At 43.6% G+C, this 13,493-nt stretch overlaps 1 protein-coding gene across 6 annotated transcripts in view; it reads left to right on the top strand.

Moving 5' to 3' along the window:
• dlc1 (DLC1 Rho GTPase activating protein) overlaps positions 1-13,493 on the top strand; it is a 75,029-nt gene that overhangs the window by 55,162 nt on the left and 6,374 nt on the right. For 4 of the 6 annotated variants that reach the window (XM_034545130.1, XM_034545148.1, XM_034545157.1 and 1 more), the window contains 6 exons: positions 3,143-3,214; positions 4,868-4,964; positions 6,123-6,186; positions 8,335-10,025; positions 10,725-10,904; positions 12,590-12,749. In XM_034545130.1, coding sequence (XP_034401021.1) covers positions 3,143-3,214; positions 4,868-4,964; positions 6,123-6,186; positions 8,335-10,025; positions 10,725-10,904; positions 12,590-12,749 — 2,264 coding nt within the window. The remainder of the gene's footprint in view (positions 1-3,142; positions 3,215-4,867; positions 4,965-6,122; positions 6,187-8,334; positions 10,026-10,724; positions 10,905-12,589; positions 12,750-13,493) is intronic. The other 2 variants (XM_034545139.1, XM_034545172.1) reach the window with 1 other exon arrangement.

Raw genomic sequence — 13,493 nt, 5'->3', positions numbered from 1 at the left:
ACGATTTGGTTTAGCCGAAGGTTACTTTTGCAGTCAGGAAGTGACATGTTGCTGATACCTTATGTTGCTCATGGGATCAAAATGACAAAAGGCTCAAAGTTCTCACGGACTGCAGCATCTATTGGGAAATAACAACATTTATCTGCACTAACTAATTTAAACATACAAAGAAATGTTTCGTGAATGTGCAGCTCTAGAAATTACACTGCACAGCATAATTAGTTTGCAAAGAAATGGATTATTTTCAGAACCGTATGGTTTAACTTTGGCGCTTTCTTATTTGTAATCTGTTGTACTTCAGCCAACTTGGCACATGTAGACCAAATATTACCATCATTATCAAGGTAGTGTACTTCAGTTTTCTATTTGAGGATAACCCAGTGATGTGTGATGTTAAGTGCTTACTGTAAGACACACATTTGTCTAGTGTGGCTTTGTAGCCGTCGTTAGCCACGGGGATGTTTGGTAAGCACACACAATCCCCGGAGCCAGTGTTTGTCTTGGCTGCCTCCCCGCCTATTATCTGGCCGGGAACAAACGAAGGCAGGGCCTTACAGCCGGGTGGTCGGCAGCCACTGCAGTGCCGCGCGGCTCTCTTCCTGTAAGGGAAGCAGGAAGAGGAAGTGAGGTAGTTCCCTGGCGAGGGCTAGGGAATTGGGATGGTCAGTGAGGGAAGACCAACAATTCATAAAAACACCTATGCATTTCAAGTTATGGAATCAAATATGAATATAAAAGAGTAGGGTTGGCAAAACTCTTTTATGGCTTTGTTGGTCCAAGATTTTCTATTATTTTTTAAATCCATATACACAAGACTGTATGTGTGTGCGGCTCTATTGTTAAGTTGTTTCTGCCAGATGCCCATTGCCCCTGTCCACTTCCTTCAGCCAAACAAAAGATTGAAAAATATGCTTGCTTCACTCTGTGGATGAGTGGAGACACAATGCGTAGCAGTGACAAATATTGTTCAGCTGTATCCATCTGCGTGGTGAATACAGTTGTCAAAGTCCACAGTATGTCACTGTAAAGTAGATTTGACACACATTCTAGCTCAATGGGCTGTTGTTCCACTGGATAGTTTCTCCCCAAAGATAATTAATGGATCCCATCGTCCTCTTTTTGGGATTTGGGGGTGGAAAGCTAACCACGTGTTTGTATGTCTAATTTGCATTTCAATAGCTTTACTGTCTTTTGAGTGGTTTGTCTTTAAACATGAGGTCTGTCTTTGCAAACACACACAGACCTGCATGTGCACACAGTCACACACACATCGATGCACAAGCAAACAGAAGACTATGTAGTTCTGTGCAGTGCTCCCTTTCAAGAATGTTGGTATAATTACCCCTCGGTTTCAGCACTCCTGGGTTCACGACGCTCCAAAAATACCAGGCTCCAAAACACTCGGCTTCGGAGAATTTTACATCCACAAGCAAAATTAAAGCTTATTTCTTAAATGCATCAGTGTTAAAACATAGTTGTTTGTGTGTTTGTTGACACTAGAGTGGATGCTGGTGTCACAGTGGTTGCTTCAGGAGTGTTGGCCCCTGCAGTGGCAAAGAGGAGACCCTGTTTTGGTCGTGTCACACCTTGTTGTTAGTCGGGTTTGTCTGCCGTCTAGGCTTGTTGTTGGTATGTAAATGCTTGTATATGGTTGAGACCAGACCCTTTGCCGCAGCAGTCTTCTTCTGACCTGTCTGTCTGTCTGACAGTACTTTATGGTGACTGTTCTTTTGTCCACATCAAGTCAATTCCCATGTGTCATATTATTTATTACACATATCTGTGTATTATCTCTGGAGTTCTCTAACAAATGCGGAAACACCGTGTGTCTCTCTTGAATCACAATCTGTTCTCCTTTTATGCTCCTGTTCTTAAACAAAAAGTAAAACAATTGCAATTTAGCCCTGAAATGATGTGGAACCGCTGGTGTTTCAAAAAATAAATAAATAAACTGCTTGGCATCTTTTAGCTCAGTCAGATAAATATGTGCAATATGTCTAAATGCACAGATTATTGGATGAGTAATGGAAATGTTTTAATTATCCTGCCTGAATTTCCGACATGACACACATTTCCATCATTTGTAACCGGTTAAATATGTATTTAGCTTTCATGTTTTGTAGTCATTCCCTATGTTGTCACTTTCATCCAGGGTTTACCCGTGACCTTTCCTGCCTTTGTTCCACTGGGTTTTTTTACAAGTTTTTCTCAAGGTTGTGCCACATTTGTACATTTGTCATTCCACTAAAGAGGACATTGTAAAGTCAGATCCTGAAGGCCTGGAGACATGTTTCTGTCTCTCTTCCTTCTACAAACTGCTGGCTGAGTAGGTGATGGAGCAATTGAGGAGGCTGGAATTCGGCCAGCCATTTGGCACATGTCAACTAAAGGGCTTTTGCAGATAATTGGGAGACATCACATGGCTCCTCTACCACAGTGAACCTCAACATTCAGTTGGTATTTAGCACATCAAGCCCAAATGTTACACCTTGTGTTTAAAGGGAGTAATGGAAGAGTGGGTTTGGCAGTGTTGGAGAAGCGTTGTGAACATGCTTGACTTTTGTAATGGCATTGATGGACACTTGAGAAACATGCTTCTAATATGCATGTAAAACCTGTCCTGCGTGCATCTTAATCACTGGAGATTCTTGAACTGTTCCTCATTGTCATCATGAGGGAACAGACGTTGAAGTGCACCACTGCTTTAACAAGATGTTGTATGTCAAATCAAACCCGGAAAATAAACAAAAGCATTTGTCATATGGGAAAAGAATCCTAAGAGACGTTTGCTGTTGAAGATCTCTGTGTGAACAGCATACCACTGCTTTACCTGGATAAGGAGGTTAAGTGGCACACACTTGGCGTGTGAGGGGGTTAACACAATTTGCACGAATAATGCTTTGAGCTCAAGCTTTAGAAGCATGTGAGAGAGAGTGACCGAGTGTGAGATAGCTAATAAGGTCAAGGGGTTCACACTTTGTAAGTTGGCATGCTTAGTTCCAGAGTTCTTATATTTAGCTATGATTTGCATCAGAGGATTTCGTGATAAACATTGATTATATTTTCTATTTAGGTGGGTTGAAGTGTTTCCTACAACACCTAATTTGCTTTTTGTTTTCTTCCACTCTTTTATCCTCTGCAGAGATCGAAGCCAAAGAGGCCTGTACCTGGCTCCGAGCAGCAGGGTTCCCACAGTACGCCCAGCTTTATGAAGGTAAGAGCTCCCAGAGACACTAAAAATAATAATAATAATAATAATGAAGATGTGTGCTGGTGCTGAAATGAAAAATCCACAGTTATGATGGGAATTGTGCCATAATCTGACAGGTTTTCCAAGTTTTGTTAATTTGGTGACGTGAGTTTTCTGAAAGGCTGTTATTTTTACCACAGTGGTGCAGGCTGAAAACAAATCTTAATTTAAATCTGTGAAGCAGATCTACAGGTAGTTGATCAAACATATTTTCTTGAATTTTGGATTAAATAAAGATCACATGAATGTACGTAAATAAGAGTAGTGGTCTTTGGTAAATTACATCTCATGATTTTTAGCTCATATCAAAGATGTCTCTATGTCAAGCACACAAAACACCAACATGCACACTTGCGCCTGATTATGGGGTGTATTTTTCCTTAGCACCAGCGTTGCTGTTCTTATGCAGGAAAAGCTGCATAAAACACTATATTTATATATCAGGTAACCTACATTACTAGCTCTTTGAGGACCAAAGGTTTTTCTTACCTTGTTAAAATGAAACCACATTATACCACTTCTATACCTTCGAAGGTTACTCTTACAATGACATGTGGTTGGGAAAGAATGCTTTTCCTGACCCTTGAGTTTTAAATACACACTTACTGAAATACATCAAACATTCTTGATACTCCATATAGCTACTCTAACTATATTATGGCATGACATGGGCATACCAGTTGCCTTTATGTAACTCCAGGACGATGACAGCAGGACTAAGCTCCCATTGTCAACAGATCATTGCCTGTTGCCACTTAACCGTGAAATGGTTCCTATTTGAACGGAAAGCTCACTGTGTTTCTGCACAGGTGACAAGACTGTTTTAATACATAGACGAAGAACGCAAAAGTACAAACCATAATCAATCACTGCAGAATCTACACCGTCGCTGGTTTGTCTTGACACCCGAAGGAATTTGTGCCGATGCATGACACATTTTTCCTTCTCTTGTATCCGTGGGACAATCTCTATTGTCTGTGCTGTCAGGACTATTGCCCCACTAAAGATAAGCAGACTGATAGGCCGTATTTAGTACAGTAGGCTAAAGGTGCTGGCCTCCCTTGAACATCATTTTCTTATCATCATCGGCCCAGGGGTTTGGATGCAAGATTCCCATTGTGGGTTGGGTAGAGGCATTCCAGAAAACATCTTAAAATCCATCCATCCATCCTTGTGCCAGATTGCTTAAATATTCCTTATGATTGAAGGCACACCTTAACTGTTAACCATTACGACTGCTGCGACTCAGTGAGTAAGTGATTCTGTTAATGAGGTAGACTTGGGAGAAAGAGGGAGAATGAGAAAAGGAAGTGGGACCTCTGAGCAGCAGTGGAGTACCTATTGTCATTCTTCAATCAATCCCCTGTTCTCTCCCTCTGTGCTCCACATCCCCCCTGCCTGCCGGGTCTGAAAGCTGCAGCTGTGTTTGTTTGGTCGGCTAAGACGCTACTTCCTCTTTTTTGCTTTTCATCAAGGCTGTATGGGGGTAGAAGGTGGGACGGAAGGCCCTGGTGGGTGTTTGAGTGGGTGGGTGTTTTTAACGCCAGGGGTTGTATCTTTAGTTTTATCTGAACTCATTGATCCAATCAGCGGCAGGAAGATGCCCACACTAATCAGACCCTCTCTGTTTAGATGCCCTATTCCCCATCGACATCTCTTCAGTCACCAGAGACCATGACTTCCTTGACCGGGACGCTATTGAGGCTCTCTGCAGGTGAGATCCAAGTCACACTGAACCTTTCATGTATATTTTCACTTTCTTTTGATGTTATGCGCCATTCTTCTCATTCTTCCCCTTTTCAAGCTCTTGCTTTCCCCCAAATGAAACCATGAGGTCATGACTTCAAAAGGAGGCATGCGTTGGAAAGTTGCAGATGAGATGAAAGACTGACATGATAAGCACTTTGGAGCCATGCACTGCACCTTTTCCTCTTTCCATTTAGGTTCCTATGACCATATCTCATTCCCTCGTGCTGATCTTCTTTCTCTGATAGTGTTTATTTACCTCAGTCAATTTGTATCATCCTGGCAAGCACATATCTCTGGATGCTACAATCACGCAACGCTCTCTACATTCAGTCCTTTTATGCTTTCGGCAAAATATGACACACTAGTTCATTTGCTACCCACAACTGGGTAATAAAGTTTCCCAAAATCTTAGATAGTGTGTGTGAGAAAGGGCTAAATAGCAATGAGTATCATTGGAGAGGACTTACATTTTTTAACATTTACATTTACATCCTAGTTGGTGCCCCTGCGATATTAATTAGCATCTGAGGAAGAAGTTAATGGCTCTTTAATGGAGTCAACCCCTTCATCAAATTCCAACTCTAAGTATTAAACCACAGCAGGTGTCCCTCCATACATCTGGAGGCTATCATCTCAATGTCCCCTAACTTGGCATCCTTTCACCCCCTCCCCACAACCCCAACTATCCCCCAGTTCCAATACCTTCATCTCTCCATTGTTATATGATCTGCTCTAAGAGCTCTCCAGAGGGTGGACACCACCACCACCCTCTCACTCCGCTTCTCCAGGTGGCTAGGGGGATAAGCTTTCTGTCCCCTCCCCAAGTTTTCGTCACCACTCCAGCAGATTTCATTCTCTTCGCTCTCTCCATTTCTGTCTCGCTCTCTTTCTCTTCCCGCTCATGTGGAGATTATCCTTCATCAGCTCATTAGCCAGCTGGGGAGCACCCACAATCCCCCTCTGTCTTTCTCTTCCCCTCTTCTTCTGTTTTTCGTCGCGTTTTATCATTTCTTCCATCATACATCCTCTTGGTGGTGAGAGTTTTGTGTTTTAGGAAAAATCCAGCAGCTAGAATATTTTAAAGGCAATCTTAAATGTAACCTATATGTGTGTGTTTTTGCAGGAGACTGAACACCCTCAACAAGTGTGCTCTAATGAGACTGGAGATATCACCGCAAAGAAAAAGAGTAAGTGCAAATGCACACACATTAACTCCACTCCTTTCTGAAAAGCCCCTTTGCAAGTCTCCTCAACCACATCTGCATTCCCTCACCTCAACCATCAGTTCACTCTTAGCTGTGTTTTCCTCTCATCTTGTTTAATGAGAAGGCACCTGTTGGGTTTATTTCTATATCAAGTGGGCTGTGAGGACCCTAGGGGGAAGGAGGATAGCTTTAATGTCTAAATGAAGGGGTTGAATTCACCAGAACCTCCCCCTACTCAGGGCATGCTCCCCTTCTTTTTCAAATACTTCCTCATACTTCTGGCTCCCCATAAAAGGAGTTTGTTTGCTGCTTTTGTGACACCCTTGCAGAACGAACTAGAATACATCTCTTGTCTGTGATCATACTCCTTAGGGTCTTTCAATGAGTGCAATATGGTATGTTTTTAAGTAGCTTTTAAGATCAATTTAACTACCGAAATCACATTCTTAGATTTCTAGGAAACAGGCCTCTTGGAAGAAAGGTGAATGATTGTGTGAATATCCCAGTTTAGGATCATGCGTGTTTGAAGTAAACAGTCTAGGCTAACTTACACTGTATACTGCTCCTTTTTATACAAAATACAAATGGCCTTAAGTGGTACATAGTAACATCCTTGTTCTGTGTGCAGTGGTATTCATTAGGATGACCCTTTCTGTGTCACCTTTCATTTCAGGAGTCAACAAGACTAGAGGTGTCCCCCCTCCCTTAGACAGCTTAGGAATGCACTGATCTCCTCGTGTCTCTACATTCCCTCTCTCTTAGATCGCCATCTCCATTTGTCAATCTTTCTGGTTGGTTCTTTCTTTCAGTCAATTATAAAAATAAATAGTTTTCATTCTGCAGATTTGTTGTGACATTCAAATTGCCCACCGTTGCAGTGAACACTTTGATGGTTTGATGGTTTGATGATAAGATATCTCCACAATGTTGATAAATGGTGGACGCACTATTGGCCAATCACCGCTCTCTATGCCGTTATCTCACATTCCAACGAACATAACTTGAGAAAGAAAGCCCACAATGGAATGAAAAAGTCTCTATTGTCCTCTTGAAATCATTAACTTTAATAAAAACATATCATTAATGCTGATATGAGCAGTGACAATGGAACACATGCACTCAACTAGTGGAACATGGATTTTCTAAACGTCTAATTTCCTGGCATCTTTGTAAAGTGGGTTCTGATTATTGCTGAAAACCATTTTCTAGTCAATTGCTCTCTGAACCTTGTTTTGGTTTTGGCCCAGATTGTAGATATGGCTTGTTAAAGGGAAGCAGGAGGAGGTTAAATGTTGATGTGTGGTTTGGTTTTATGAGCACTGTGTTTGGGAACTGAAGATGACTCCTTTGGAAACTCCTAGCTTAGCTTGTGTGTATGATGGCGTGTGTTTGAAAGAAGGTGGATATCTCTGTCATGGAGAAAGAATAAGGACCAACAGTAGCAGCGTATCAGTGACGCTGTCTGTGTATACGCACAGACAGAGGGGATAAAGACTGTAGGGGGGAACGACCCCAGTCTGGCCGGCTGCATTGTGAGCTATGGGGGTCATAATGGAATTTCCTGAACTCCCTCCAGGCCCTGAGATAGATTAACCAAATTGGGGGAGGTGTGTGCATTTTAAAGAAAAGGTGCATGTGCACTCTTTGCAACTTAATAATGGTCACCTTTTGACTTTGTCCTGTGTTTGTATTGTCCACATTGTCAAGAAGTAACCAAATCCTGTTTACTGGCTCACCATGGGTATCTTTGCTACGAGTCATGTGCTTAACCACAGCACCTCAGTTTAATATAATGTTATATAAAAGTGGTGTCTTGTGTTATTGGCCTGTTATGCCTCATCAGATGTTTGTTGTGAAGGTTTTTGACAGCCATTGTATATATATATTTCATATACTTCCAATTAGATAGATAGATAAATGGGATCAGGACGTTAATGCACACAAGGCAATGTGCAAGTGCAACAATTATAAACTAAATTCCATAACTCTAAGTTTCCTGGACCAAGGTGAGGAATGTTTGAAAATAAATGGAAAACGTAGCTGTACATAATGTTCTCTAACGGTTTCTCTCCCTCCCTCTCTATTTCCCTCCTCTTGTTATTTCTTTCTCCCTCCTTCCCCTTAATACAGAGCGAGGACTCTGATGAGGACGAGCCTTGTGCCATCAGTGGCCGCTGGACCTTCCAGAGGGACAGCAAGCGCTGGTCCCGTATGGAGGAGCTGGAGGTTTTTTCCACATTGCCCACGGACGCTGCCCCACCCTCATTCCCCAAGGATCAGATATCCCAGAAAGGCAAGCTCGCCCTGCTTGAAGGCAATAGTTCAGAGAGTGTGCTGACCGACCTCAGTGAGCAGCCGGAAGTGGGCTCCATCCACAGCAGTGGAAGTAGAGGAAGAGGAGAAGAGAAGAGCCACGGAAGAGAAGAACCTGCTCTGACAAATGAAGCCGTACCCACCGGTGCCACTCGTGCCAGCTCTGTAGCTAGCATGTGTTCGTCCTCGGGCACGGGCGGGTCGGGATGTGTTAATGAGGACTCTCTGTCTGATGGGATGCCTCCATCACCCCTGGAGACACTCGGACAGTTCACCTTTGATATGAAAGCAGGGATGGGGGGGCAGGGAGGAAGTCTGGACATTGGAGGTGACAGCGGCAAAAGCACACGATCAAGAGCTAAGAGCTTCCTCAAGAGGATGGAGAGTCTACGGCTGCGCAGCGGCACCTCCTCCAAGAGAAAGAAGAAGGTGAGCGCCAGTGGAGGGAAGATAGAAATCAGTGGCCCTGTCATCAAAGAGGGTCTGGATGATGACAAGTTGCGGAGGCTCAACTGTGTGGACATCTCCAGTATCAACCTCAACCAGAACCTCAATCACCAACGCAATCCCACTCAGACGATGACGCTTAACCGGAATCGCTCTGTATCCTACTCCACTCAGACCAGCAACGGCAGCACTGGAAGTACTGGGAGCAGCCAGTCTGAAGCTAGCAGTGAAAGTGCAGTGAGCACACCGAGCCCAGTGACTCGCGCTCGCAGCCACAGCACAGTGGCGGGCTCTAGTAAGAGGGGAGGAATGTATTTGGAGGGTTTTGATCCTTTCAGCATTCCCCAACAAGATTCAGATCGACAGCCAACACCCCCACCCAAATCTGCCCCACCCATCCCCTGCCAAGCTAGTAAAGGGAGAACAGTTGATGAGCAAAATAACAGGAACAACTGCAGTGTTCGAGACAATAGCAGACAAGCGGAAGAAGAAGAAGAAGAAGAGGAGGGAGAGGACGGCATGATCTTCTTCTTCTTACCAGAAGGTCACAAGCCTGGAACCTTCCCCAAGGCCCTGCAGGATGGGAGTTCACGCAATAACAATGGGAATGATAACGGGAACTCAGTGATCCTCAGGGGGCGGCAAAGTAGACGCCAGCGCCATTGCTCTTCAGGCTCTGTCGACAGTCGGCTCAGTTTTTATGACAACGTCCCCTACAATGAGAGGGAGGAGGAGGAGGGAGAGGAGGAAGAGGGGGATGAACGGAAACTGGAGCAAGTGCTACAACACGTCAGTGGTTTGCAGCGGTTTGTTAATGCCTGGTCAGAGGTTGTGGCCTGCGAAGAGGAGGAAGAGGAGGAGGAGGAAGAGGAGGAAGGAGACTCAGATTCGGCACTGGACTCAGCCTCCCCGTGCCCGTCCTCTCCTCTGCAGAACCGACTGGAGGAGACAGAGAATGGAAGTGACCAAGACAGCACAGGAAACCCGCTGGGAGAGGGAGAGGAAGGGATGAGAGAGAGAAGAGACTCTGGTGTCGGGGCATCTCTAACCAGAACCAGCAGGTCAGTAAAGCTGCAGTAAAACTGATACCGTATAACCATTAAGGGGTCAGTACACTCAAATACAACATTTTTGGTGCTCAAAGCATTAAAATTGTTACTCTTCTGTTGCGATGAAAATCTACATTTATATGAATCACTATTCTACTGTTTGCTTTTTGTGTAAACTCATCCTCCCAGAGACAACTATAATCCCAAACAACAGGCTCAAGCGTTTAATCTTGTGTAAAGATCCTGCCAAACATTATCTAAATGCATGGAAAGCTCAAGGACAACACAACAATAGAACGACTAACACTGAGGCTCCAACAAAAAAGAGTTTTCCATAGAAAGTGACAGCAAAGGATAAACAGGGGGACACGCTGAGACTTCTCTCCTTACGTAATGCTGCTGGATACTCTGGAATGCTGTTTGGTCTCCATGGGGACTGTTGCTGTCCCTTCAGGAATCCAAAGGCAGAATTACATGTGGGGGGCGTCAGAGTTTTCAGTCTTTAAGACAGTCTCTTGATTGATGTGTACATAAATCCCTGTAATCCCTGAACTGATCGCTTGGCACATAAAACTACAAAGACCGTGCGTGTCTTTGTGTTATTTTCTCAGTTTATATGTACACAAAAGCATGAAAGCATGTCCCAAGAGTTAACGTGCTCTTTTTTTCAAATCACATCTCAATTTGTGCTCTCTCCGTCTCTTTCTCCAGACCACAGAAACTCCGCTGGCCGAGCTTCCAGAACTCCCACCGGCCCAGCTTGGCCTCGGCCCAGCTCCAGATTAGCTGCCAATCTGTTCTACAGATGAATCTGCTCCAGAAGTTCTCCCTGCTGCAGCTCACTGCTCTGCTGGAGAGACACACCCCTACAAACAAACATGGTTTCAGCTGGTGAGTAGACTGGAGGAAAATGAAATGCAGAGAAAGAAAGAGGGCGATTTCATATTGTGGTTGTTTGACACACACTGATATTTTAAAGCTTGTTTTTCATACAGAAGGCCTTCTGCGTCAGGTTAATTATGCTTTTGTAAGTGATGCCCACGAATTTATCCATTCAGCCATCCATCCATCCAACGGCTACCCCTCCGTCCACCCTACTCCAAAGCCCCTCTATCTGCAGGTTGTTGTATAGTATGGTGACGGCTGTCCACAGAGGTTGGGTTTCACATTCTTTTCCCAGGCCTGTAATTGCCGGGAAGGGGCGTACATTGTCTTTTTCTCAACGGGGCAATCATGGCAGTTCGCACGCTAGAGGCTGAAAAGATCTGTTCTCGACACTTATTCCTCCACAACTACCTTCTCTATCACTTCTAGACGTTGGTCTGAGGTCACTTTACATGCGGCTCTTGATGATCCAATGGCACCTAATATCCTCCCTGTTAATGTATCTCCTTTAGAGATTTTACAGCCACTCGATTTAACGTTTACCTTCTCATTCGATCTGTATATCTGTGTTTCTTTCTTTATTTCTGAAGTCAAATACAAGAAGTGCAATATACAAAGTCATAACTTTGTTGAGCAGAATATACATTACTGGACAAAACACAGGATACATTGTGAAATAATGTTGTTTAGAAACACACGAACATTAGCAATTACCTAGAATGACTGAACTTTACACGGTCCAGTGAGGGAAGTGAAAAAAATCTCATAAGAATTTTTTCCCCACTTTCCATGTTTTCTACCCGAGTCCTGCCTTGGACAGGAATAGAAAGCGTTATGACAGTCTTATGACCGGCTGCGGCTCACTGGAGACAGAGGCCACTTGTTGCCCGTTGGAGGCATATTCAGAATTCCTTGCTGAGATCATAATGTGCTCTTTTTCCATTTTTCCCCAAGCTGTGGTTCTGAGTTTAGTGAGTGGCTGTTTTTACAAAGACGAGCTTGTCCTGAGTCCCGCAAGTGTCTCTCTGCTAAACACACTCACACCCATGCAGATTGATGCACAGCCATAACTCTGTGGGTGCATTCTTGTGAAACGGTCGGAGTTGCATGTTTCAACTCTGGGGTTATAGACTTAGTGTTCACTTGCTCCACACGCACACACACACACACACACAGAGTAGCAAACAGTGAGACCGACACTTTGTGGGGATGTATAAAGCGGTGGGATCCTCCCCTTTGGACACCCATCCGTACAGCCTACTCCCCCTCTATATTCTCCCCTCACCTTGTTCATCCACCTCTCTCATAAACCTGCAGACAGGTCTCTACAGCCGCTTGGTTTCCTCATTGCACACACATAAAGCAGACACACATGTTGGTAGCCAAAATTATTCTGTAGTGATGTTTTTTAGTCTTGATGTTTTTTTTTACATTAAATAACTGAGATTGCAATATTCAACATTTTTGATCTCTGTTGGTGTTTCTGTTTTTCAGCAGAGCTGTTGAACTAATTGTAAGATGTGTTGATTACAATGTAGGTTCTCCGTATGAGACCTCGTTAAAATGAACAACAATGTCATGACATTGAGAAATCCTTTTACTGCTCCTTACTGCTTTTGTTGCTAAAGTAATGTAAATATTCAATATGCAGTTATTGATGAGTTTTATTTTCTTGTGTGTGTATGTTGCAGGGCTGTGCCAAAGTTTATGAAGCGCATCAAGGTTCGGGACTACAAAGACAGGAATGTGTTCGGTGTGCCACTACAAGTCATCGTCCAGCGAACAGGCCAGCCCCTCCCTCAGGGAATTCAGCAAGCCATGCGCTATTTACGCAACCAATGTCTTGACCAGGTAACATTAAGTAAACAAATAAACACAGTATGGACATATTTATAGTCTTGTGCATGTACAGTAATTGTATTGGACATATAATGTCAAAGTTCTTTGCCGGTCTGTCATTTAGCTTTAAGTACTATTTTCAGTTTACAAAGCTCAGAGAAGAAGAAAAGAAGCCTTTTCTTGAAGGTGCTAGAGTTACAAAGTATTTTAATTGTAGGACATCTGCAGTCAGTCAAATATCCATCCTTGATTTCTTTCACTGGATGTGACGTAAAATGGAATAATGAATCGTCAAAGCCTGATACCTACGTAATCAGCGTGTGTATATAGTTTATTTTTCTCCTCCTTTATTTCTTTTCTCTGTCATACAAAGGCTGAAGCGTGGAGGTCTGGAGAGATTCAAAATGTGCAGCTGTTAAATCACCTGTGTCTGCTTAACCCAGCCACATTTTGGCAGATTTGTGTGTGTGTGTGTGTGTGTGTGTGTGTGTGTGTACATTTATAAAGGAAAGAAAGAGGTAGTAAGGAGAAAATAGCTAATAACGAAGGGCAATACAGAAAGTGATGGTGTTCAAGGCGCCTCCGATTGGAAATGGTGAAAGCTCATGGAAAATATTCCGGCTGGACAAGCAGACGGCCTTTTTCTTTTTCACTCCCCAACATTTCATGCAGCCATAAAAGGCCACTAATGAAGTCCTAAACAACATTCAGAACAAAAATGCCTACTGGGTGTCGTGGGAGCTTCTTATAAATACA

Source organism: Cyclopterus lumpus, chromosome 1 (assembly GCF_009769545.1).
Source record: "Cyclopterus lumpus isolate fCycLum1 chromosome 1, fCycLum1.pri, whole genome shotgun sequence".
NCBI lineage: Eukaryota > Metazoa > Chordata > Actinopteri > Perciformes > Cyclopteridae > Cyclopterus > Cyclopterus lumpus.
The sequence above is the reverse complement of the archived record's forward strand: the minus strand, read 5'-3'. Positions and strand labels throughout refer to the sequence as shown.